Source organism: Canis lupus, chromosome 5, assembly GCF_048164855.1.
Source record: "Canis lupus baileyi chromosome 5, mCanLup2.hap1, whole genome shotgun sequence".
NCBI lineage: Eukaryota > Metazoa > Chordata > Mammalia > Carnivora > Canidae > Canis > Canis lupus.
In genome coordinates this window covers 72,796,549-72,824,053 of record NC_132842.1, presented here as the reverse complement: position 1 = coordinate 72,824,053, position 27,505 = coordinate 72,796,549, and the positions used below count along the sequence as shown (strand labels likewise).

Below are 27,505 nucleotides of genomic sequence, written 5' to 3'. Positions count from 1 at the left end.
TTTCCTAGACAATATCATTCCAGATCGTCGAGCTTGAAAAAATATTTTCCTAGAGGACGCCAAATGACGTCAAGCGCCTCCCCTCCCCCGCCGTAAATCCCCGGGAAGCCTCCAAGGCAGGCCGCCATCTTCCATACCGCGGCCCTGCGTCTCGCGCATGCGCTTCTGTTTGCGAGGCTGCAAAGAGCGCGGTTTGTTTTTTTTTTTAATCCCTTCTCGGCACCCTTACGTCGCGGAGCACCAGTGTCAAGATTTGCGTGACGTCCGCTTCCTGCCGGAAGTGGAAAGAAAAGAAGTTGTTGCACTACCTGGAGGGCTTTAACTTTAGGGCTGGGGGCTAGTTATTTAAATGCTGCTCGGAGGTGCTGGAGAGGATACATTACCCACTCTGCGAGAAGAGACCAGAGCGCGCTCGGAGGTGTGTTTCTAGTGTAAGTGGGCACGTGTCTTTGATGCTGCCTTAAGAGGACCTAAACCATCCTTTTAAAAGAATTTCACGCTTCCCCCCTCGCTCTCTTGGAAAGGCGTTTTCAGAGAGACGGAACGCCTAGATTTCAGTCTGATTCAAGCTCCGCCACCGACTTGCTGTGTATCCTTGGGCCCCTCTCCGAGACTCAATTATCTTCATCTATAAATTGAAGAGTAGACAATCTTTTAACAGACAACCTTTCAGTTCTGAATGTTTTTACATGTCCGAGCCACAAAGTCTTGGTTGGTTAAATATCGTTGGCCCCATTTTATAAGGAAGACATTGACTTCCAGGTTTGATGACTTCCTCAAAATTACACAGAAAACGTTTAGACACTGAGACTGGAAAGGTTGTGCTGTAACTCCATGACCAAGTATCCTTTGTATATTTCTGTATCATCAGTTCCTGAAGCTGGCCTATAGCAGTTACTCAAAAAATTTGAATGGTTGAATGAATCTTTTCATATCGAGGCCAGTGACACAAACAGATCTATTGTTTCTGTGCCCCGCTCATGTATTAACGATGTAACACTTCTCCAGGTGTTTATTGTGCTTTACTTGACTGGAGAGTCCGAAACCAGTTCTGTTGTCTTCAGCTCAATCAGACACCATGGAGGCACCGCCAGTCACCATGATGCCTGTCACTGGAGGCACCATTAATATGATGGAGTACCTGCTGCAGGGTAAGTAAACCAGGCAACTTGGATGACCTGTTTTCCTCTTTCTGATCAGCACTGTGGGGATGAGAGGCTGTTACACAAAGGCAGCCTGCATAATTTCTGGCACCCAATAAGACAACAACTTTTAAAAAATCTTTAAATGTTAATTATGGTCACCAACACATAACATTAAGTGTACATACAGTTCAGTAGTGTTAAGTATATTCACATTGTTGTATAACTGATCTCTAGGAACTTTTTCATCTTGCAGAACTGAAAGTCTATACCCATTAAACACTAATTACTCCTTTCCCCTCCCTCAGCTCTTGGCAACCACTTTTTGACTTTGTTTCTGATTTTGGCTACTTTTGATATCTTAGATGAATGGAATCATACAGTGCTTGTCTTTTTCTGACTGGCTTGTTTTGCTTAGCATAATGTCCTCAAGGTTCATCCTTATTGTAGCATCTGACGGGATCCCCCTTTTTAAAGCTGAATAACATTTCATTGTGTGTATAATCTGTTTATTTATAATTTATTTATTTACATTTTTAAAAATTTATTTGTCATTTGGGTTGCTTTCACCTTTTGGTTATCATGAATAATGCTGCAGCAAACGTGAGTGTGCAAATATCTCTTCAAGATCCTGCTTTGAATTTTCGATATATGCCCAGAAGTGGGATTACTGGATCATATAGTAATTCTATGATACTGTCATTAGCCCCATTTTATAGATCAGGAAACAGGTAAAGTACCTTGCCCAGATGAGAAAACTCAAGATCCAGAGAGGGCAGTGATTTTCAGGAGGTCATTTAATGTTAGTGGAAGAGGTTAGACTTTAATTCAGATCATCCATTTAGTAACTTAATATGAACAACATTATTAATTTTCACTCCTCAAGCTACTTTTCAGTCTTTCCCAACCCAGTAAGTGCCACTGTCATTCACCAGTTGCATGAACCAAGCATTTAGGAGTCAATCTGTTTTTCACTTTACCCCCACATCTAGCATATCTCTAAATCCTATTCATTTTACTTCCAATGTATCTTTTAAATATTCTCTCCACCTACAGTACCACACCCTGGTTTACCATCCCTCATTTGAACTACTTTAGTAACCTTTTACTTATTCCATTGTTTCTACTTCTGACTAGCACTATCTCTTCTCATACCAATAGGTAGTCAGCTTTTTATTTTTTTTATTATCTTTTTTTTTTTTTTTTTAAAGTAAACTTTATGCCTGGCATAGGGCTTGAACTCAGGACCTGTACATTAAGAGTTGTGTGCTCAGGACACCTGGGTGGCTCAGTTGGGGGAGCATCCAACTATTAACTTTGGCTTAGGTCCTGATCTCAGGGTCTGGGATCAAGCCCCATGTCAGGCTCTGCCCTCAGTGGGGAGTCTGTTTCCCTCCCCCTCCATCTGCCCGTCTCCACCTGTGCAGGGCTCTCTATCAAATCTTTAAAAAAAAAAAAAGGTTGCATGCTCTAGCAACTGAACCTGGTAACAGTGTAACACTTCTCCAGGTGTTTCTTATGCTTTGCTTGACTGGAGATTCTGAAACCAGTTCTGTTGTTTGCAACTTAATCAGACACCATGAAGGCACCTCCAGTCAGCATTATGCCTGTCACTGGAGGCACCATTAATATGATAGAGTCCCTGCTGCAGGGGACCTACCAGGCATCCCCAGTAGTTATCTTTTTTTTAAATTTGTTTTATTATTTAAAAATTCAAACATAGGAACATCTGGGTGGCTCAGCAGTTGAGTATCTGCCTTCGGCTCAGGGTGTGATCCTGAGTTCCAGGATCAAGTCCCACATCGAGTTCTCTGCAGGGAGCTCTCTGCTTCATCCTCTGCCTATGTCTCTGCCTCTCTCTGTGTCATTAATAAAAACATAAAAAATATATTTTAAAAAGTTTAAACATAAAGAAAATGGAGACTGATATACTGAACAGTCCATTTCTATCATCTAGATTTCATTTTGCTTCATATTGCCATATTTGCTTCATCTTTTTTCTTTCACTGTTTTTTTTTTTTAAGGTTTTTTCTTAAGAGGGACAGAGTTTTTTTTTTTAAGATTTTTATTTATTTATGAGAGACAGAGAGAAAGAGAGAGAGAGAGAGAGAGAGAGAGGCAGAGACACAGGCAGAGGGAGAAGCAGGCTCCATGCAGGGAGCCCAATGTGGGACTCGACCCCAGGACTCAATCCTGGGACTACCAGGATCACGCCCTGAGTTGAATGCAGGTGCTTAACCACTGAGCTACCCAGGCATCCTGGACAGAGAGAATCTCTTAAGCATCCTCTACTCCCAGCACAGAGCCTGATGCAGGGCTTGACCTTACAACCCTGAGATTATGACCTGAACCAAAATCGAGTCGAATCCTTAACTGATTGAGTCACTCAGGTGCCCCTTAAGATTGTATATTTAAGTAATCTCTACACCCAACATTGGGCCCAGACTTACAACTCTGAGAGCAAGAGTCACATGTTCCACTGACTGAGCCACCAGGTGCCCTGCTTTTGCTGTTCTTTTTTTTTTTTTTTAATTTTTATTTATTTATGATAGTCACACACAGAGAGAGAGAGAGAGAGAGGCAGAGACACAGGCAGAGGGAGATGCAGGCTCCATGCACCGGGAGCCCGACGTGGGACTCGATCCTGGGTCTCCAGGATCATGCCCCGGGCCAAAGGCAGGCGCCAAACCTCTGCGCCACCCAGGGATCCCTGCTTTTGCTGTTCTTAAAGAAAAATTATTATTATTTTTTTTGTAGGATTTTATTTATTTATCAGAGAGAGAGCGCGCACAAGCTGGGGGAGAGGCAGAGGGATAGGGAGAAGCAGACTCCCCCTGAGCAGGGAGTCTGACATAGGGCTTGATCCCAGGATTCCAAGATCATGACCTGAGCCAAAACCAGCTGTTCAACTGACTGAGCCACCCAGGCACCCCTAAAAAAAATTTCTACCTCATAACATTTTACCCTTAAACTCTTCAGTATGCATCTCTAAAAAACGGATATTTTTCTTCATAACCTTAATATCATCATTATTATCTTGAGAAAATTAATAACACATCTTAATATTATGTAACATCTATTCCATATTCAAAAGTTTCTCCCCAAAATGTTTTGTAACTAGGATGCAATCAAGTATCATGCATTACATTTGATAATTGTGTCTCTTAAGTCTCTCTTAATTTGGACCAGTCTCCCCTCACCTACACTTTTTTCCCCTCACGCCCCCCGCCCCCCCCCCCCCCCCCCCGCCCCCCATCTTGTTGAAGAGCCCATACCAGTTTTCCTGGAATTATCCTTTTAAAATGTAAATGCAGGGCACCTGGGTGGCTTAGTGTTTGAGTATCTGCCTTTAGCTCAGGTCATGATCCCTGGGTCCTGGGATCGAGTCCTGCATTGGGCTCTCTGCAGGGAGCCTGCTTCTCCCTCTGCCTGTGTCTCTTACTCTCTCTGTGTCTCTTGTGAATAAATAAATAAAATATATTTTTTAAAAATGTAAATCCAATTATGTCTTTCTCTGTTTTGTTGAAAATGAAGTGTGGAGCTCATAGCTGCCCAGTGACCTTTGGGTAAAATACCATCTTCACCATGGATTATATGTCAGGCTTACATGCTATGCCCCAGGCCAAGTCCTTATCATCCTCATTATCATCCTCCTCCTTATAGCACTTCAGGCAAACTGATACTTTTCCATTTTCTTTGATTCCTCAAGCCCTTTCCTATCTCTGTGGCTTAGAACTTGATGATCCCTCTGGCCCAGTACTTTTCTCCAACTATTCAAATAACCATCTCATTTTCATCCTTCCAGCCTCAGTTTAGTTGTATCCCCTGGGGGAGACCTTCTCTCACACCAACCCTTTTTTTTTTTCTTTTTTAATTAATTAATTAATTAATTTATTTATGATAGTCACACAGAGAGAGAGAGAGAGAGTCAGAGACATAGGCAGAGGGAGAAGCAGGCTCCATGCAGGGAGCCCAACGTGGGATTCGATCCCGGGTCTCCAGGATCGCGCCCTGGGCCAAAGGCAGGCGCCAAACCGCTGCGCCACCCAGGGATTCTCACACCAACCCTTAAGAGAAGTCTTCTCTTCTCCACCCCTCCAATTGTTCTCTATCCCATCTCCTTTTATTTCCTTGTATTTGTTTGTTTACTTATTTATTTTTTGTTTTCCCCAATAAATTGTAATCTCCATTAGGGCATGGACCCCTACTTCCTAGCGTAGTGTCTGGAATAGCATTCAAGAAGTATATGTTGATGAACCAACACTTACAAAGTCCTCAAGCGTTTGAGAAATGAACAAACACATGTCTGATACTGTCCTGAGTATAGGGTACAATGTATTGAATGTAAGACTTCTTCCCTGCTCCCATGATCTTCTATCCTATGGTTACTGGGACCTGATCTGTTGCTTTTACTACAATACTCCTAATTTCCAAGAATTCAGTCCTTTGATCCCACTATCAGTATTTACCATGGTAACAATATATACTCTTATTTAAATGATTTATTCAATAAATATTTGAATATGTTCCCAGCAGTGGAGGAAGAAAGATGAGTAAAGCATCAATACACAATTGATATATCGAAGATGACTAAAAAATTGAGGTGATAATGCTTTTAAAGAAAACTAAAGGGATCCCTGGGTGGAGCAGCGGTTTGGCGCCTGCCTTTGGCCCAGGGCGCGATCCTGGTAGACCCGGGATCGAATCCCACGTCGGGCTCCCGGTGCATGGAGCCTGCTTCTCCCTCTGCCTGTATCTCTGCGCCTCTCTCTCTCTCTGCGACTATCATAAAAAAAAAAAAAAAAAAAAAAACTAAAGCAGAGAGGTGGAAAGATATTGGAGGAAGATGTGCTGTCTTATTTAGGGTGATCAGAAAAGACCTCTCTGATAAAGTGACACGAGCTGAAGACTTGAAGAAAGTATTCAGGTTTGGCATGCAGATACCAGTGAGAAAATTTTTCTAAGTGTAGGGGCTAAGGGAAGAGGTTCTGAATAGAAATACTTTATCAAATACTTGGCAATTTTAGGAAATAACAGGAAGATCACTGTGGCTGGTGAGAGGATCTAGGGAGATAGTGGAAAGAAATGATGTTGGACTGGTAGCAGGGACCACAATGTATAGGGCCTTGTAGATGATGATAAAGACATTGGGATTTATTCTGAATGACAAGGGAAGGCATTGGAGGATTCTGAGCAGAATATCATTATCTGCTTTATATTCTAAAAAGACCACTTGGCTGTTATGGGGAGAAGGGTAGAAGCAGGCAAGAAATAAAGGAGATTTGGACTAGATGGAAATGAATGAGGGGCTGAGAAGTGGTTGGATTATGCATGTATTTTTAAAATATGGATTGGGTGTAGGATATGGGGGAAAGAAAGGAATCAGGATGATTCTGTGGTTTGGAGCCTGGGGAACTAGAAGCAGAGAGCTTCCATTCACTATGATGGGAAAGACTGCAAGAGGAATAAGATTGTGAAGGAAAAGCCAACAATTGGATACTCAACATATGAAGATGAAGATATCTGTTAGGTATCCACGTGGAGAAACTGAGTAGACAGTTGGCTATATGAGTCTATAGTTCATGAGTTAAACATGGGAGGCCTCAGGGCATAAGTGGCATTTAAAACCATAGCACCAAATTAGGTCACCTTGAGAGGAAGAGATTGTTAAAAAGAGGACCAGGATTGAGTCCTAGGATCCTTTAGTATTTAGGGAAGGTGAGAAAGATCCAGCAAAGTAGACTTAAAAGGAATGGTCAGTGAGTTAGGTAAAGAACTAAGAGTTGTGTCCCAGAGGCCAAGGGAAGAATAGATTCAAGGTGGGTATAATCTAACAACCATGTCAGATGCTGCTAGGAGGATGAATAAGATGAGAACAAAGATCAGTCTATTTTTATGGAGCACTTCATTTTCTTTTACTTAAATATTTTACAAAAAAAGGAAATGTTATAATCTATAGATCGAAAACTTGTGTTGCTAGAAATAAAAGATAATTTTTTAAATAAATGACAAGAGTACTATTATTCTCGTTGTTAAAGCCTCTGAGCCCAGAGCCCACTGGCAATTACCATTTAGGGAAGGCCTAAAGGCTTTCTAGTACCAAATAAGACAATGCAAAAAACTGAAAGGGGATTAAGTTTCTCATAGTGTTATCTAATACCTTGGCAGCATAACCCCTCTGAAATCTCATATATTGGACCTGTGCTCTACAAAACACTGCAATAAACTGTTTCGGTTTTTCATTTAAATTTTTTCAGTCTTTTGCTAATCCCAGTACTCCAAATGAAAGATGGGACTCAACAATGCTCTTTTGTTCTTCAGGAAGTGTTTTAGATCACAGTTTGGAAAGCCTCATCCATCGCCTTCGTGGTTTGTGTGACAACATGGAACCTGAGACTTTCCTTGACCATGAAATGGTGTTCCTCCTTAAGGGCCAGCAGGCTAGTCCATTTGTTCTAAGGGCTCGGCGTTCTATGGATAGGGGCGGGGCACCCTGGCATCTACGCTACCTGGGACAACCGGAAATGGGAGACAAGAACCGCCATGCCCTGGTGCGAAATTGTGTGGACATTGCAACATCTGAGAACCTCACTGACTTCTTGATGGAAATGGGCTTCCGCATGGACCATGAGTTTGTTGCCAAGGGTCACTTGTTCCGTAAGGGTATCATGAAGATTATGGTATACAAGATCTTCCGCATCCTGGTACCAGGAAACACAGACAGCACTGAGGCCTTGTCACTTTCCTATCTTGTGGAACTGAGTGTTGTTGCACCAGCTGGGCAGGACATGGTCTCTGATGACATGAGGAACTTTGCCGAGCAGCTGAAACCTCTGGTTCACCTAGAGAAAATAGACCCCAAAAGGCTCATGTGACTAAGACAGTCTGACCGCCACTGGGGCCTATCCTCACCTGTTATAAAAGAGAAGATGTTACAAATGCCCCATTTCATTACTACCAGCCAGGCATTCTTAGGAGGACAGTAAGAACTTAGTTGGGTCTTTACACTGTTTTCCTCACGTGACAAGTTCACTTTTGTGACAGCCTTTCCAAATTAAAGGCTCAGGATAACATGAGAAGTCTATCTAGTCCCTTTGTATAAAGAGAGGAAACTAGAATAAATTAGCTTTCAGAAAGAAAAATCTTTTAATTGTTTTGCTATTTGTGTGTAAGGTTTATAGAGACTGTGAGCTTGTATTGTGGGGTAATAAAGGCTATGAAGAGAAGCATCTGTGATTCCAATTCTTTATTACCCTGCTAATTCGGGGTGGATTCACTACCAATTGGAACCAAAAAAAATGACAGTTTTTTTTTTTTTTTAAGATTTTATTTATTTATTCATGAGAGACACAGAGGGAGAGGCACCATAGGCAGAGGGAGAAGCATGCTCCATGCAGGGAGCCCGATGTGGGACTCAATCCTGGGACTCCAGATTGCCCTGGGCCAAAGGCAGATGCTCAACCACTGAGCCATCCAGGCATCCCAAAAAATGACAGTTTTTAGTTTGAATCCTGATAAAGGTAATAGTTTTTACCTTTAACCAAAGTAGCACGTTCACTGAAAAACTTTTCTTTATTTATTTTTTAATATTTATTTATTCATGAGAGACACACAGAGAGAGAGGCAGAGACACAGGCAGAGGCAGAGGGAGGACCAGGCTCCATGCAGGGAGCCCAATGCCGGACTCCATTCCAGGTCTCCAGGATCATGCCCTGGGCTGAAGGCAGACGCCCAACCACTGAGCCACCCAGGCATCCCTCTTTTTTTGTTTAATCTATAATTAACACCTTTCCAGGATATTAGGCTGTAGTGTCCTTCTGTAAAAACAAAAAACCTCATTTAAATAGGGAAATCGAGGTAGAGATTAGTTTTCCTTGGGCTAATACAGATATTAATTAGCAGAGCTGGCATGTAAATATTAATAATCATAATTGCTATGTGTATCCCATTATATGGATTTTCCACAACTTAATTGATTCTTCTACTTTGGGATTTTTATTTTGTTCCCAGTTTTTGGCTTTTATAAACAATCCTCTAGGAGTGCCTGGTGGCTCAGTCTGTTGAGTGTCTGACTCTTAGTTTTGGCTTAAGTCATGATCTCAGGGTCATGGGACTGAGCCCCACATAGAGCTCTGTGCTGGGCCAGGAGTCTGCTTGAGATTCTCTCTCTGCGTGTGCTCTCACCAAAAGAAATGAGTAAAATCTTAAAAAAAAAAAAAAAATCCTGTAATGTGAGTGCTTTTAATAAAATCATTGTTGACTGTTGACATCTGTGAGTATTCTTTAGGATAAATTTTAGGGAACTGCTGAGTCAAAGAGTATGCACTGTTTTAAGACTTCTGCTGTGCATTGCCAAATGCCTTGCAGAAATGTCCCAGTTTTCACTCTCACCAGCTGTAAATGAGGTTCCTAAAAATGTTGCCAAAACTGGATGTGAGTGTGAAAACTTGTTTTTCCCATTTAATGATAAATGGTAACTAGTTTGAATTTTCTTTTAATTTTTAAATTTTATTTATTTTTTTATGTAAGCTCTGTGCCAAATGTGAGGCTTGAACTCACGACCCCAGGATCAAGAGCTGTGCACTACACTCTACCAACTGACCCAGCCAGGTGCCCGAGTTTTCTTTTTTTAATTTTTATTTAATTTTTATTTTTTTTTTAAGATTTTGTTTATTTATTCATGAGAGACAGTTTTCTTTTTAAAACACTCACCAGGGCCACGTGGGTGGCTCAGTCAGTTAAGCGTCTACCTTCAGCTCAGGTCACCATCACAGGTTCTGGAATTGAGCCCTGCATTGGTCTTCTTCTTCAATGGGGGGTCTGCTTCTCCTTCTCCCTCTGCAACTCCCCCAACTCTCTCTCTGTCCAATAAATAAAATCTTTAAAAAGAAACTCATCAGTGAAGTTAACATTTTTTGTTTATTGGACATTCTTTTTCTTATGTGACTTGCCTTTTCTTCATTGATTATTCGTTTTATCAATTTATAAAGAGCTTTTTATAAAAATTGTTCACATTTATCATTTGAATTTAATATTTTTCTTTATCTGAGAGCGAGCACGGATGGGAAGGGGGGCAAGGAGAGGGGGAGAGGGGGAGGGAGAAGCAGACTCTGCTGAGCAGGGAGCCCAACAAGGGGGCTTCCATCCCAGAACCCTCAAGAACATGACCTGAGCTGAAGTCAGACACTTTACCAACTGAACCACCCAGATGCCCCAACATTTTTCTTTTTTTAAGTAACAGTTCTTAGTGGGATAAAAGTGTTGCTCATTTTAATACTTCTCAAGTTTTTAATAAACTGAAGAGAGTTTGGTTTGCTAAAAATTTGTAGGTTATTCAAATTTTTCATTTTTTTCCATAATCTCCATTTAGATCACACCCCAGTTGAGCTACATTGGACAGATCATAATTCTCTTTGGAGTTACTTGAAAAATTATATGAATATTCTGTTAGGATGCTTTGGGCTACAAGTAACAGAAAAGCCATCCAAAGCTGCCTTAAACAGTAAGGATAGAATTATCTCACACAACGATAAGTTCTAAGATAGGGCACTTCCAAGTTGGTTAGCTGGTTATTTCTCTGGCTGTGGGATCCTGTTCTTGGCTTTCCCCTGAATGTTTTCAAGATAGCTTCCCCCACCCCCACAGTTGCAGATTGCATAAATGGGTAAATCCTCTTCCTTTCTTCATAGCATATTAGCATAATGATTCAGACAAGGCCCCTTCTTGTTTTTTCCTCTTCCCCTTTTATTCCTAAACTCTATTCTCATTCCCTCTATCCAGTAGGCACCTATTCTGATATGTTTGATGGATGTCTGATGCCTGTCTTGTAATATGTAGAGTTATATAAACATATTCAATTCACACAAATGCTACTGTGCTATAAATGGTTTTTTTCTTTTTAAAAATAACATTGCTTTAACCGTTGTGTATAAACGTACCTCATGACTTAAAACTTGCATATGCTTTCATATGAAGAGGAATATTGATACTCGAGTAGTGCTTAACTCTGGCAGGTGCTTTAAATGCTTTAACTTATATACTTCTCACAATAGAGCTAGGGTAGATATTATTAACTCCCATTTTGTAGAGTGAGACACAGAGAATTTACTCATTTTCTGCTTCTGTTGTTCAAAGTCAGAATTAGCAAATGGAGACTGGATTTCAATTCAGTCTAGCTCCAAAATCCATGTACATCCCCACTTTGCACCCACCCATGTTTTTTACACATTCAGTCCCTTGAGGATGGAAACCTAGATTGCCGTCAACTCTATTACTATAAAAAATGCTAAAATAAGCAAATTTGTAAATTTAAAAATATTTATTTGAAAGAGAGGGAGAAAAAAAACAAAAAGAAAGAGAGGGAGAGCACAGAGAGACAGAGAGAGAAGCAGGCTCCCTGCTCAGCAGAGAGCCCAAAGTGAGGCTCAGTCCCAACACCTTGAGATTATGACCTGAGCTGAAGGCAGATGCTTAACCAACTGAGTCCCCCAGGCACCCTGCAAATTTATACATTGTTGTGGAATATTCCTCTGAACCGTATATCATGAGCATACTCAAGTTTGCCAGATATTGCTAGATAAATTTTTAGAATGGCTCTGCTATTTACATTCTTATCACCAGGATACAAGAACTCTTATACCTGGATCCTCTTTCTAATTTGTGCTGCTTTGGAGGATGTCAAGTGGTAGCTCTTGGTTGTTTTGTTTTGCATTTCTCTGGTTATAATCAAATTTGAGACTTTTATAATATGCCTTTTTTTTTTTTAAGATTTATTTATCCATGAGAGACACAGAGAGAAAAAGGCAGAGACATAGGCAGAGGGAGAAGAAGGCTCCTCGCAGGGAACCTGATGCAGGACTCGATCCCAGATCCCAGGATCACACCCTGAGCCAAAGGCCGACACTCAACCACTGAGCCACCCGGGCATCCCATAATATACCTTTTTATATAGGAAATTATATGGACTTCTTAGTATGTGAAACTGAAGTATTTATATCTTTCACCTATTTTTCTAGCTGGTTCCCTGTCTTGTTAGTTGGTAGGAAAGATATGTATATTCTAGACGTTCCTTGTTTGTTTTAAACATTGCAGTTCCTTCTCCCAGTCTGTCACCTTCCTGTTAACTTTGTGATGTGATGTTGTTAGTTAAGCAGATGCCCTAAATTTTGACCTTATGATGTGGAGTCTTGTTTAGGAAGTTTTTATTTACCCAGAGGTAAGTTTTTTTCTTTTTATCTTTATAGTTTTTAATTTCTGACATTTAGTCTTTAACCTATTATCCACCTTTAATGTAGTCTCAAGTAAAAATCCATAGTTTTTCTTCATATGGTGAATTAGTTTTTCTATCACCATCAAAAAAGCCTTTTTAGGGGATCTCTGGGTGGCTCAGCGGTTTGGCGCCTGCCTTTGGCCAGGGGCGCAATCCAGGAGTCCTGGGATCGAGTCCCACGTCGGGCTCCTGGCATGGAGCCTGCTTCTCCTTCCTCCTGTGTCTCTGCCTCATTCTATCATAAATAAATAAATAAATAAATAAATAAATAAATAAATAAATAAATAAATAAATAAATAAATTTTAAAAAGCCTTTTTAATGCTGTGTGAGCCACCTTTATCACATATTAAGTTCTTTCTAAACTCTCCATTCTACTTTATTGGTCTTTTTCTTCGTTTCAATGCCAGCAACATAATGTTTTTATTACTGAGGCTTTGTAGTAGAGCCAGTTCTACCAGTAGGGCAGGTATCCCTACTTTTATTTGCCTCTCAAAATAGACTTAGCATGTATTACTATCCAACTTCAGATTATTCTTTTACTGCTTCTCTACTAGAATGTAAGACTCATGAGGAGGAATGCTCTGTTTTGTTTCCTGCTATGTCCCTAGCACTCAAAACAATGTCTAACCTTTGGTAGTCACTCTGAATATTTGTTAAACAAATGAATAAAATCTTTACACTGCTGAGGTTATACCAATTATGACATTTATTCAGGTTTTCTTATGTCCCTGAATAGAGTTGAAAAAATTTTTTTAAAGATTTATTTATTTTAGAGAGAGAGTAAGGGAGCAGGGGGGAGAGGCAGAAGAAGAGAGAGCCCCAAGCAGATTCCTCGCTGAGCACAAAGCCTGACACGTGGCTCAATCCCATCCCCCCAAGACTCTGAGATAATAACTCAACCCAAAACCAAGAGTCAGATGCTCAATTAACTGTGCCACCCAGGTACCCCTGGTCTATTTTTGACAGACTTTCTGCTATTGGGCCATCCTTGTATTCCTGGAGTCACTCCAATGCACCATGATACTATCTTTTAAATTCCCTGTTGGATTTGAATACCCATTATTTTGTTTAAGATATGTGAATTACGGGCTACTTTAATTGCCATCCAGAGATCTATCCAATGTGACTACTCCCTATTTTTCCAACTTGGAATAAGCTAAGTACTATGCTGGATTCTGGGCTACAATAATTGCTAAGATACAGTCCATTTCTTTAATAGCTCCCATTATAATGGCAGAAACAGACATTTATACAGTTTGTATAGTCATAAAAGGTATATGAACAAAGGTCTTCTTCCCCAGATGAATGACCAAGCAGATTTGTTTCCTTTTCCTTGGATATACCTCAACACTCTGGCATATGTATTATCTTTCTTAATACCCTGTCCTCTTTGCCTTTTCCATTCATTTCTGCCTATGTGACTCCTGCATAAGCAAAAAGCAGGATAAAAAAAAAAATCAAACAATGGAAAGCATCTAATATAGTGGTTTAGAGCTTAGGCTTGAGAGACAACAAGGTTCCAATTCTAGCCATGGCATTTACTAGCTATGTGACCTTGCATGTATTGCACCACTCCCCAGAGGATCTATTTCCTCATCTGTCAAACTGAGAAGAAGAATACCTTCATCATGTAGAAGATCTTATGAAGGCTTTCGACACAGGGCCTGACAGTCACCAGGATTTTCCCTTTCTGTCCTGCAGTCATTCCTGGACCACAAGAAGGTCACAGAATCTCTTAACCTCCGATTTCTGACATTTGATGGCAACTAAGTAGCATCATTTGTTTCGCATTACATTATGTAGTCCCTATAGTAATACTTTATGTGTCTGGCTTCTTGCACTGCCATTTTTTTAAAAGATTTTATTTATTTAAGAGAGAGAATGCACACACAAGCAGGGGGGAGTGGCAGAGGGAGAGGGAGAAGCCGACTCCCTGCTGAGCAGGGAGCCTGATGCAGAACTCAATCTCAGGACCCTGAGATCATAATGTGAACTGAAGGCAGAGCCTTAGCCAACTGAGCTACCCAGGCACACCTCACACTGCCATTTAATAGTTGTTTGTGTCTTGCCCAAGTTAGTTAAACTCTCAGAATGTCTATTTTCTTATCTGTAAAACAGGAATATAATAATACCTACTTCATAGAATTGTCATATGAATGAAATGATCAATATGCATAAAGGCCTAATGGAGTGATTGACATATAAGTGCTTAATACTTCTTAGCTGTTTTTAGTTTCAGTATTATTAAGAAGACAGTATGCTTCTTATAGGGAAGAACTGTATCTTATAGTATAGCATAATGGTTAAGACTATAGAGTCTTGTTCAAATGTGAATTCCACCTCAAGTATGTTCCTCAAGCTGGGAAACCTCTCTAGGCCTTAGTTTTCTTATCTGCAAAATGGGAATGATAAAAGAACACAGTTTGTAGAGGCTGTTTAGGGGTTAAATGAAATAGTCCACTCATTGAGCATTTAGCACTGTGCATGGCATAAATATTCTTTTTTTTTTTTTAAAGATTTTATTTATTTACTCATGAGAGACACAGAGAAAGAGAGAGGCAGAGACATAGGCAGAGAGAGAAGCAGGCTCCACACAGGGAGCCCGATGTGGGACTGGATCCCAGGACTCCAGGACCATGCCCTGGGCCAAAGGCAGGCGCTAAACCACTGAGCCACCCAGGGATCCCCAATATGTATTTCTTGCTCAATTATTATGTGCTAGGTAATGTGCTGTTTTATTTAGCAAGGTTCTATTTTATATCTGTGAACTCCATGACCCCTGCCTAGCTTAGTACTACTCATATAATAACCTTTCAAATATTTATTGAATAAATGAGTGAGTGAATAAGTGAATGCTGAGTAGTATGCCACAAGAATCTTGCTTCTGTAAGCTGGTTTGTCCTAGGTTAACATTCTTCATTCCTCTGAGATGAGTTAGTGTGTAAGCCATAAGGTTTAGCATCTGCAAAAAAGCAGGAGATTATGGAAAGGGGGAGGTGTTAGACTGGCTTTTTTATTTTAGAGAAATCACTCATGCTTTAGTACTTGAACTTATTTCTCAGAACTGGTAAAATGAATTTTAAAACATTGCTATAAACAAAAGTGTGGGACGCCTGGGCGGCTCCACAGTTAAGCGTCTGCTTTCTGCTCAGCGCATGATCCTGAGTCCCGGGATCGAGTCCCATGTCGGGCTTCCTGCATGGAGCCTGCTTCTCCCTCTGCCTGTGTCTCTGCCTCAGTCTCTCTCTCTCTCTCTGTCTCTCATGAATAAATAAATAAAATCTTAAAATAAATTTTAAAAAGTGGTAAAAGTTACAACACTCAATGTCATGGAGAACATAGAGAAAGGAGCACCTTTCTGGAAGAAATAAAAATTGATGCAACTGTTCTTGAGAGCATTTAGCCTAAGGAAATAATTAAAGATGTGCACAAAGGTAAGTTTAAAGCTGGTCGTCTTAGTGATGTGCATAGTAGCAAAAAATGGGAATAATCTAGATGTCTCATAAAAGGAGGTGGGATAATTAAATGATACTTTATTCACAAATGGAGTATCTTGACATTATGCAAAAAAAAAATTGTAGTAGTGAGTTTAATGACATGGAAAAATATTCCAGATACTTATTAACTTTGTGACTTTAGACAGATTACTTAACTTCTCTGCCTCAGTCTCCTTATCAGTAAGTGGGAACATTAATACTGCCTTCCTTATAGTTATCATGAGGATTAAATGAATTATGTATCAAGTTCTGCATCGGGCTCCTTGAATGGAGCCCACTTCTCCCTCTGCCTATGTCTCTGCCTCTCTCTCTCTTTCTCTGTGACTCTCATTAATAAATAAAATAAAATAAAATAAAATAAAATAAAATAAAATAAAATAAAATAAAATAAAGTAATAAATTGGGAGCTGAAAAAATAGTTCATCCAAACCAAATTTGAGGTCAATTGGTTTGACTCCCCCCCTAAAAATCCAAAAAATTATATGAACAATAGCAAAAATTTGTAAATATGTGTCATTTCTCAAAATACGTATTTTTTTTTCAAAATAAGTATTTTTAAGGGAGCCACTTATTTAGATGTTTATCTTCTGATATATTTGTTTTTTCAAATTAATTTCATCACTTCACATTTACACCTCCAAGGAAAACACAGAAACAATTATAGTCAACCTGACAGAATGCCAGTGTGATGACTCATATCCTGTTCACCTCTAGAGTTCAGTGTTGGTTCTAGTGTCAGGCCCCACTTTGCTAAGAACCTGCCACTGCCTAAGGGCATCCTGGATGTGTGGGTCCATCTCTCCCTTAAGAAAAGGGGAGATACCTTTTAAAGTGAAAGATTAACCCCTCCTTCACACTCTTATACCAGCCATACTCGATAACAAAGAAAATTGCAGTCACCCTCACTCCCCTACTAAAGGAATGATCCATTTCTGTGGTTTTTTAAAAGATTTTATTTATTTGGGGTGGGGAACATGGAGAGGAGCAGAGGAAGAGGCACAAGCAGAATCCACACTGAGCATAGGGCCCAACAGGGGACTCAGTCCCACAACCCTGAGATCATGACCTGAGCCAAAACCAAGAGTTGGAGGCTCAACTGACTGAGCTACCCAGGCCCCATGTTTTGTTTTTAATTATTATTTTTAAGTTACACAAGACATATACATTTATTGGTTTTTCTTTTAAGATTTTATTTATTTATTTATTCATGAGAGACACAGAGAGAGTAGCAGAGACACAGGCAGAGGGAGAAGCAGGCTCCATGCAGGGAGCTGGACATGGGACTCAATCCTGGGTTACCAGGATCACGCACTGGGCCGAAGGCAGGCACCAAACCGCTGGGCCACCCAGAGATCCCCTAGCTCCGAATTCATTAAAATTGTGATACTAAGTGCTTTTTAGTTTAGTTTTTTTTTAATACTAAGTGCTTTTTTAAGATGCAGTGAAATGGGTATTATTCAAGTGTTTCTAGTGGCATTATAAATTATCAAAAACCTACTGGAAAGCAATTTGGAAATAATTAAGAACATCAAATCCTCTGGGGCACCTGGGTGCCTCAGTCAATTAAGTATCTGACTTGATTTTGGCTCAGGTCGTGATCTCATGAGTGGTGAGATCGAGCCCCATTGGCGGTGGAGTGTCTGTGCTCAGTGGGGAGTCTGCTTGATACTCTCTCCCTCTGCCACTCCTCCCACTCATGTGCATGTGCTCACTCTCTCTCTCTCTCTCTAAAATAATCTTTAGGGATCCCTGGGTGGCGCAGCGGTTTGGCGCCTGCCTTTGGCCCAGGGCGCGATCCTGGAGACCCGCGATCGAATCCCACGTCGGGCTCCCGGTGTATGGAGCCTGCTTTTCCCTCTGCCTATGTCTCTGCCCCCCACCCCTCTGTGACTTTCATTAAAAAAAATAATAATAAAATAAAATAATCTTTAAAAAAAAAGCACTGAAAAAAATGAAAAAAGAAAAAAATTTTTAAAAAGAACCATCAAATCCTTATACCCTATGATCCAAAAGTCCCACTTCTTTTTTGTTTTTAATAATCTATTTATTTTTAGAGCATGTGAGGGGGAGGGGCAGAGAGAAAGAGAGAGAAAGAATATTAAGCAGGCTCCAGGAAAGATAAAACACACCAAGATGATAGTAGTTATATTAAAGAGCTATGCTTCCGGAAGTTTTCTTTTTTGTTTTAATCTAAGTGGATTTTGTGCTTTTATCTTTAAAGCATTAATTTATTTTAAGAGGACAAGATCCATATAAGAAAACCAGTCCTGGGGCACCTGAGTGGCTCCACATTCAGTGGAGAGTCTGCTTGAGATTCTCTCTCTGCCCCTCCCCCAGCTCATGCTCTCGCTCTCTCTCTAAAAAATAAATCTTAAAAAAAAAGAAAGAAAATCAGTCCTACTTCATTTTCTCTGTATCCTATTTATTCACTTCCGATTATTTTGAAACTGGAATTTATAGAAGGTCAAGATTTGCAGGGCACCTGGGTGGTTCAGCTGGATAAATAATAATATTAATAATATTGAGCTGACTTTTAATTTCAGCTTAGGTTGAGATCTCGGGGTCATGAGATCAAGCCCCACATTGGGCTCTGTGTTGGGCACTGGGCATGGAGCCTGCTTAGGATTTTTTTTCTCCCTTTCCCTCTGCATGCCCTCCACCCCCACCCTGCTGCTCACTCTCTCTCACTCAAAAAAAAAAAAAAAAAAAAGATGAAGGTGCTACCAGTGAGCATATGTCATAGACCCTGTAGACATTTCTGAATTGGACATCCCAGTAATGCTTTGGAGAGTGGAAGCATCCCTGGGATAAATGCACTGGCTCCAAGATGATGACAACTTTGAAGTAAACAATATTCATTTGTCGGTATGAGGTGTGTCCTCTATTTAAGGAATCACTCAAAATACTGTTGTGGGTCCCAGACTGACCATAGATCGGGCCCACTTCCAAAATTAGATGTTCCTGAAAAAGTAGGTGGTCTATAGGTAATAATCATCGTTAACATTTTTTTTAAAAAGATTTTATTTATTTGTTCATGAGAGACACACAGAGAGAGGCAGAGACATAGACAGAGAGAGACGCAGACTCTGCACAGGGAGCCGGATATGGGACCCGACCCTGGGACCCCAGGACCATGCCCTGAGCCGAAGGCAGGCGCTCAACCACTGAGCCACCCAGGTGTCCCTCATCATTACCATTTATGAAGCACTTATTATGTTCTAGGCACTGTGATAAAAACAAAAACTATCATGTTTTAAACTCTTACAATATTTTGAGACAGATATTACTGTCTTCATTTTACTGGTGAGAAAACTGAGGCCCTTGGAGAAACGTGGCTAAAATCACAGCTGTGAGAGGAGATGCAGAACTGCATTTTAACCTAGGCTGCCTTCAGACATATCTTCTCAAGACCCAGTAGCTGCACTGTAGTGCTCCTACCAATTGCCCAAATTTATTTGGTGGGCTTATATTGATAGGGAGGAACAAAAAAGCTTGCATGGGGAAGACAGTGTGATGTCACACTGCCCAGCCTTGTGGACCTACCTGTATCCAAGTCCTATAGAGAGAGGGACTGCAAACTAAAACTGTTTTCCTGTTTCATTCCAAGTCTCAAGCAGGGCTGCTCTAGGGTCCAGGTGACAGAATGTGAAAAGGTAGAAGAGAAGGGTCTCTTCTACCCTTTTTTGGAGTATAGTCCACTTTGTTACAATGTGGATTTTGAGGAATTGCTCTGTTGTTTTGAGGTGGACACAAACTGTCCAGGACATCAGGGTTGGTAGAGTCCCAGCCCTGGCCAAGAACCCTAAGAGGCTCCTTGGACAGTGAATTGGTGGTCAAAGTAGGAGCAGGTAAGTGTAATGGATACTCCTTGTCTGAATCTAGATTCTTATGAGATATCTCCAAAGACACTATCATTTAACCAGATAAGACTTGGCAAGTGGGAGCATGGGAATGATTTATTCCTTGACACCCGAAGAAGCTCAGGTGATAAGAACTTAACAGTCCTACTCTATACACAAAAAGAGTTTGGCAGCATTTGCAGACCCTATATGAACAAGGATCACCTGAAATGCGAATACTGAAGGAACTCAACACTTGAAGAAACAAGAAGATATAATGAATAATCCAATAAAAAGAATGTAGAAGTGGTAGTAAGTGGATAAAGTCTTTCAAAAATAGCATTGGCTAGAGCAGACTGGGTGGCTCAGTGATTTAGCACCGCCTTCAGCCCAGGGCCTGATCTGGAGACCTGGGATCGAGTCCCATGTCAGGCTCCCTGCATGGAACCTGCTTCTCCCTCTACCTGTGTCTCTGCCTCTCTCTGTCTCTCATGAATAAATAAATAAGATCTTTTTAAAAATAGCATTGGCTAAACCTGATGATCATCTAAATCTTTCCAGCCAACCCTATTAGAATCTTTGGAATGTGGACCCAGGAATCTGTATTTTTCCCTTATTAATCTCTAGGTGAATGTGAAGATCTTTGGTTTAGGAACCATTGTTTCCTAGTTTCAGGCAACTCTGTTCACCAAAACTGCAAATCATTTTCAGGCATTTGGAAATTAGATCTTACAACTGGAAGCAAATTAGACCCCTCTATACTGCTTTCTAGGAACTGGCAATCTAATTAGAGAAGTGAAGACATATCTTGTAAGGACTTCAGGATTAGAAGTAGGTCTTAAAAAGATGAATACAGGGCAGCCCCGGTGGCCCAGCGGTTTAGCGCCACCTTCAGCCTGGAGTGTGATCTTGGAGACCCTGGATAGAGTCCCATGTCAGGCTCCCTGCATAAAGCCTGCTTCTCTCTCTGCCTGTGTCTCTGCCTCTCTCTCTCTCTGTCATGAATAAATAAATAAAGTTTTTTTTAAAAAAGAATAAAAAGAATACAATTTCAGGGGTGCCTGTGCAGCTCAGTTGGTTAAGTATCTGCCTTTGGCTTAGGTCGTGATCTTGGAATCCTGGGATCAAGCCCCAAATCGGGCTCCATGCTCAGGGGGGAGTATACTTCTCCCTTTGCCCCTCCTCCTCTCTTGTGCTCTCTTCTCTCTCTCTCAAATAAATACAATCTTAAAAAAAAAAAGATGAGTACAATTTCAAAATGAAGTAGAAGAAGAATAGAGATGAATGAAAACATAAGGTGTTTGATGGGACAGTGAGTCCTCCACCTTTATTTTTTTTTATTATTTTTTATTTTTTTAGTCCTCTACCTTTAATTTGTACAAGTAAACTAATATCTGACCCAACCATTACTATTTGAGGAACTTTTTCCAGGAAAACTATTAAGATTAATACCCTTTGCTGTGTTATTCATAATTCAAATAAACAAAATCTCAAAAGAACCAACATATCCTACAGTATAATAGAAAACACAATAGAATACTACACAACTCTGTAGGATAGAAGTGTGTAGGTAGAATGGTGCTGTAGAAAATTTAATGCATAGGGAAAAGTGATATATAAAATGAGAAAAAAAGAATATAAAACATACATCTGGTATGATCCCAATTTTAAAATACATATGTATTTTAAATGGAAAGAGTTACAAAATGTTCATGGATGGTAGGATTATGCATAATATTTTTCATCTTTGCTTATTTGTATTTATGTCCCCCAACACTTTTTTTAATGAGAGAGAGAGAGGGAAAATGTGCAAGTGAGTGGGTGGAGAGGGCAGAGGGAGAGGGAGAGAGAGAATCTTAAGCAGACTCCATGCCCAGCACAGAGCTGGATGAGGAGCTCAATCTCACAATCCTGAGATCATGACATTAGCCAAAGCCAAGAGTTGGATGCTTAACCACTGAGCCACCCAGACACCCCTCCTGGAGTATTTTGAAGCAAATCCCAGAGAGCATGCCATTCCATCCTTAAATACTTTTAGTATGCATCTCTAACTTAATAAAGATTTAAACAAAAACATAACATTATTATATCTAACAAAACTAACAACACTTAATATCACATGATATTCAATTATTATTATTATTCACATTTTCCTGTCTCAAAAATGTCCTTTTATGGTTGGTTCATTTGGGTTAGGATCCAAAAGAGGTCAACATGTTACATTCGGTTTTTATGTCTTTAAGTTTCCTTTTATTCTATAATGATCCCTCTTCTCCTTTCTTTTCATGCCAGTGGTACCAAGTAACAGAAGAATCTAGATAATCTGGTTTACAATATACAGTTCAGTCATCTGCAGCTGGTTGTCCCTACAAGGAGGTCTCCTTGCCTACCTCTGATCATCCATCCATGTAGCACAGGGGATATTTAGTTCTTACCCCAGAGGACCTTTTTCAAGAACCTTCAGATTCACCTGTAAAGAACAACTCAAGAGAGGAAGACCTAGAAAGGTGACTGCCATCCTCTCTACAGTAACTTAAACCAGGCCCAGTTCCTTTAGATTCTATTTCCTATTTGAGGACTTTCATGATTGATGTCAGGAAGCCCTCAGGATGATTCTGGGGCAGGAGGGCACTGGCAAGGCCAGAGGTTGGCAACAGTGTCTTTAGCCCCAAAGCTATATTACTATCCCATTTTCACTTTCCCTATTACCCAGTTTGGGGAGTGTATGATCTTCATCACCACCTGGTCAAGACAAGCTGAACGAAGGTAAGAATCAGAGCCAGACTCACCTGGGCTCTTTACCTTTAACTTTAAGAGTTCTTGAATGCAACTGCCTTCAATATGTCTCTCTTGAGTCAGAGTGCTCCAGTCTGGATAGGTGGCCCTCTACATCTGGAGCACAGTTGTCATCCTAGAATATTCCTTCCAGCTTCTTGGGAATTCTCTTTGCTTCTCTCCTGTATTGGCTCTCCTGTGTGCTGAATCCTATAACTTTAGTCTTTGTTGGCCCTCTAGTTTTGGTGAACTATATATCTGTCAGTAGCTTCCCATGAAAGGATACATTAGAGGCAAAAATTTTAGGGATGCCTAGCTAGCTCAGTCAGAAGAGCATGTGACTTTTGATCTTGGGGTAATGGGTTTGAGCCTTATGTTGGGTGTAGGGATCCCTAAAATAAATAAATAAATTTTTAAAAAGAGGTAAAATTTTTAACCCCTCATATATCTGATAATGTCTTTATCCACATGTTTTAATGATGTTGGTGTTTTAACTGGGTATATAGAACCCTAGGATGAAAATCCCCTTTCAGGGATGCCTGGGTGGCTCAGTGGTTGAGTGTCTGCCTTTGGCTCAGGGCGTGATCCTGCAGTCCTGGGATGGAGTCCCATGTCGGGCTCCCTGCATGGAGCCTGCTTCTCCCTCTGCCTATGTCTCTGCCTCTCTCTGTGTGTCTCTCATGAATAAATACATAAAATCTTAAGAAAAAGAAAATCATCTTTCAGAATTTTGAAGGCATTCCTCCCTTTGCTTCTACTTCCAGTGCCGCTGCTGAAAAGTCAAAGTCATTCTGATCCCTAATCTATCTGGGACCAGTTTCTTTTTTCCTTAGACCTTATAGAATCTTTATTTACAGAGGTCTGACATTTCACAGTAGTGAGTCTTAATGTGGGTCTATTCTCATTCATTGTGCTGGGCACACAGTGGACAATCTGAAAACTTATGGGAAATGTTCTTGAATGATTTTATGATTTCCTCAGTTCTTTTTAATATATTCTTTCCTTGTGGAACTTTTATTCAGCTGTTCCATTTCCTTAGCTGGTGCTCTAATTTTCCTTTTTAAATTTTTGTTATTTTATTATTTATTTATTTTTTAAAGATTTTAAGTAATTTGTACACCCAATGTGGGGCTCAAATTCACAACCCCAAGATCAAGAGTCACATGCTCTTCCAACTGAGCCTGCCAACTGCCCCCTCCTCTTAAGATTTTTTTTAAGTCTCTACATCCCACATACGGCTCAAATGTACAATCCTCAAATCAAGGGTCACATGCTCTACTGACTGAGCCAGCCAGGCACCCCTGGTGCTCTAGTTTTCTTATATTTTTTTTCTCCTATTTTCCACAGCTGTGTTTCTTGCTACATTCCATGGAGAGTTCTTCCACTTTCTCTCCCAGTCTCTCTATTGGGCCATAGCTTCTGTTTTCATGTTTTTTCATTTCCAAGAACTTTTCCCCCTTCTTTATTTTTGTTTCCTGCTATCGTTTCATATATTCGGGTATCATTTCTTCTCTTTAAGGATATACATGATGATTTTTAAAATTCTCTTCCCTCTGCCTTGTCTCAACTTATTCCAAGTTTCTTTCTTCTATTTGGTCTCTTTCTTTCCTGGTAGAAGAAAGCCTCATTTCTGGTAATCCTTGCCTTATGTTTATGAATTAAAGTAGGGCACTAAAGCTGATTGGAAGCTCTGTGCATGAAAATGAGAGCCATTGAAGGGTGTCTGGCTGACTCAGTCAGTAGATTTTGTGGGTTATGAATCTGAGTCCAACATTGGACATAGAAATACTTAAAAAATTATAAAAAAGAGAGAAAGAAGAAAAGAAAGAAAGAAAGAAAGAGAAAGAAAGAAAGAGAAAGAAAGAAAGAAAGAAAGAAAGAAAGAAAGAAAGAAAGAAAGAAAGGAAGAAAGAAAGAAAGAAAGAAAGAAAGAAAGAAAGAAGAAAGAAAGAAAGAAAGAAAGAAAGAAAGAAAGAAAGAAAGAAAGAAAGAAAGAAAAAGAAAATGAGAGCCATTGACCATGAGGTCATTGTCCATAGCCAATGGCCATGAGAAACCATTAGCTGGGAAACCTAGTGCCATTATCTTCAGACCTTTCATATCAGACTTCATTTTCCCTGAAGAAGAAGAAGGTACATCTGTTCAGGGGGATAAGGTAGGGAAGGGAACTAAGCTTTCAGCCAGTCCTTTTTTAGCTGCTCTTCACCCCGACTTCCAAAGATAACAGTAGAATGTTAATTCCTGAACATAGCAGGCTGCTTCTCAACCTTCTCCAGTTTCTGGCCCAGGACTCAGTGATGTTGAATATGCCAGAACCTTCATTTATCTGCTTTTTCACCTGCAAAGTTCTGTTGTATTTACTGTCCCCTCTACCATTTTTTGTGCTTTAATGCAATCCTTTACCGAAGTTTTAGTGGAATTGGGAGGGGAGAAGGTGGATAGGAAAATGAGATGCATGAGAATTTATAGCCATCACCTTTATCTCTGAAATCAGAATGTTTAGCACAGGTCCAAGTAATTGTAAGCATTCATAAACAATATCTTAGTTTCAGTGAAATATGGGAATGTGTGTAATGCACTTCCAAGAGTGCCTGAAACAAGGTGCGTAACAAATGTTGAAGACAGTATTATTATTATTATGCACACTAAGCCATACTTATCATTCTGAAACCTGCTTATTCTACTTAATAAATCTTCTGTTCATTCTTCTACATCAGTAGAAGTCTACCTTATTCTCTTTATTCTATTTTATTTTGTTATTTCCCCTTAGTTAATACACAATGTTATATAAGTTTCAGGTATACAATATAGTGATTCAACACTTCCATACATCACCTGGTGCTCATCATGACAAGTGCACTCCTTGATCCCCATCACTTATTTTACCCATTTCCTCTCCCCTCTAGTAACCATCAGTTTGTTCTCAATAGTTGAGTCCATTTCTTTTTTAAAGTTTATTTATTTATTTGTTTGTTTTTTAAAGATTTACTTATTTATTTATTCATGAGAGACACACACACAGAGAGAGACAGAGACACAGGCAGAGGAAGAAGCAGGCTCCATGCAGGGAGCCTGACGTGGGACTCGATCCCGGGACTCAGGATCACGCCCTGAGCTAAAGTCAGATGCTAAACCGCTGAGCCACCCAGGGATCCCCAAGTTTATTTTTTTTTAATTTTTATTTATTTATGATAGTCACACAGAGAGAGAGAGAGAGGCAGAGACATAGGCAGAGGAAGAAGCAGGCTCCATGCACTGGGAGCCCGACGTGGGACTCGATCCCGGGTCTCCAGGATCGCGCCCTGGGCCAAAGGCAGGCGCTAAACCGCTGCGCCACCCAGGGTTCCCCCAAGTTTATTTTTTTAAAGTAATCTGTACACCCAACGTGGGGCTCAAACTCACCACTGCAAGATCACGAATCACAGGCTTTTCTTACAGAGTCAGCCAGGTACCCCCAAGAATCTGTCTCTTGATTTGTCTTTCTCTTTTTTCTCCTTTGCTCATTTGTTTTAAATTCCACATATAAGTAAAATCATATGGTATTTGTCTTTCTGATTTATCTTCCTCTCTTTAAAGTTGTACAATATTCTGTAGAAAGATGTACCATTTAATCACACCTCAATTGATGGGCATTTATTTTTCTTTTTTTTTTTCTGAAATACCAAACTGGATACCCTAGTAATACATCCTCAAACACATGTGCTAGTATTTCTGTAGAGAACAGCTGAGAAGTGGAATCGCTCTATCATGCTCATTATGGAAAGCGTCTAATCGGAATTTCCAGAGTAAAAGAAGCATGTGAGTGATTAATCAGGATCCTAATTTAGGCAGGTGATATTTCCATAATTAATGGAAAGCACACCCATAATTGAAGCACACCTAGATTTGAAGACAGAAGACCTAAATCCCAATGATGGCTCTCCCACTTCTCTTGAGAAATTTTGTTTTTCACAAACAAAAGGCATAGTGTCAGGAATGACCAGGAATCAGAGGTGAATAAGACACAGTGCTTGCTCTTAAGAGATTTACAGTGATTGGTGGGGAAACAGCCACGTGAACAGATACTGCTTGCTCACCGTGTGGCCTTGGGAAGTTGTTTTACCTCCTGAACATCTGTTTCTTATTCTGTAAAATGGGTGATACTCCCTATACCATAGGGTGCTCATCAAGATTAAATGAAGTAATGGATGAGAAGTGCCCTTCACAGAGCCTGGCACATAATATGCACTCAATAAATGGAAGCTATAGTTATTGTTTTAATAACAGGGTAATTATAATAAGTAATTTTTTATAGCTCCTATGATAGAATTCCTACTTCTCTGACCTCATTTCTACAGTACTAAATGAATTGTTGAGACAATAATATACCACATATGAAGTGGCACTTGATAAATATTAGTTTCTTTTCTTGCATTTTTATGTTGAGACAGAGGGTAAATAAGCAGAAGGAAATGCAAATATCCATATGTTTGAACACAACAGTGATCTTCCTAGTTCATGTGTCACAGAATCGACTTTGGGTACTTCTTTAGCTACACAGGTTTCACCTCTGGCCATATCTGAACATCTGGAACAAGGCTGCATACCTCCCTGCCTGCAGACAAAATGTTGACATGACTCAGGGCTGATGACTGCCTCCTGCAGGTTTATTTTTCCTCACAGTTTGCTAAGCATAGTTTTAACCTCATACTTAATGGGGTCACTTACTTGCTTGGCACTGATTTTTGTGAAACAGGTTTTTTTCCCCTCACATTGATATAACAAGAATTAAAGGAAATGTATCTTGATACCAAAAATTTTGAGCTTTAGTTTCTGATTAAATTTAAAGATAATTCTACAGGCAAATTTGACCAGAATTAAATGGCAGAAAAGAATAGTTTATGAGGGATCCCTGGGTGGCGCAGCGGTTTGGCGCCTGCCTTTGGCCCAGAGCGCGATCCTGGAGACCCGGGATCAAATCCCACGTTGGGGTCCCAGTGCAT

At 40.1% G+C, this 27,505-nt stretch overlaps 1 protein-coding gene across 3 annotated transcripts; it reads left to right on the top strand.

The window, feature by feature from the left end:
* Positions 1–237: 237 nt before the first annotated feature.
* On the top strand, positions 238–8,368 carry MED18 (mediator complex subunit 18). 3 transcript variants are annotated; one of them, XM_072827543.1, is made up of 3 exons: positions 238–418; positions 1,009–1,151; positions 7,464–8,368. In XM_072827543.1, the coding sequence occupies exons 2-3, from the start codon at positions 1,079–1,081 to the stop codon at positions 8,015–8,017; spliced, it is 627 nt and encodes a 208-aa protein (XP_072683644.1). In that variant the 5' UTR covers positions 238–418; positions 1,009–1,078; the 3' UTR covers positions 8,018–8,368. The 3 variants fall into 3 exon arrangements, with proteins under 3 accessions (XP_072683644.1, XP_072683643.1, XP_072683645.1); XM_072827542.1 differs by having other exon boundaries at positions 255–431; XM_072827544.1 differs by lacking the exon at positions 238–418 and having other exon boundaries at positions 1,021–1,151; positions 7,400–8,368.
* The last annotated feature ends 19,137 nt before the right edge of the window (positions 8,369–27,505 follow it).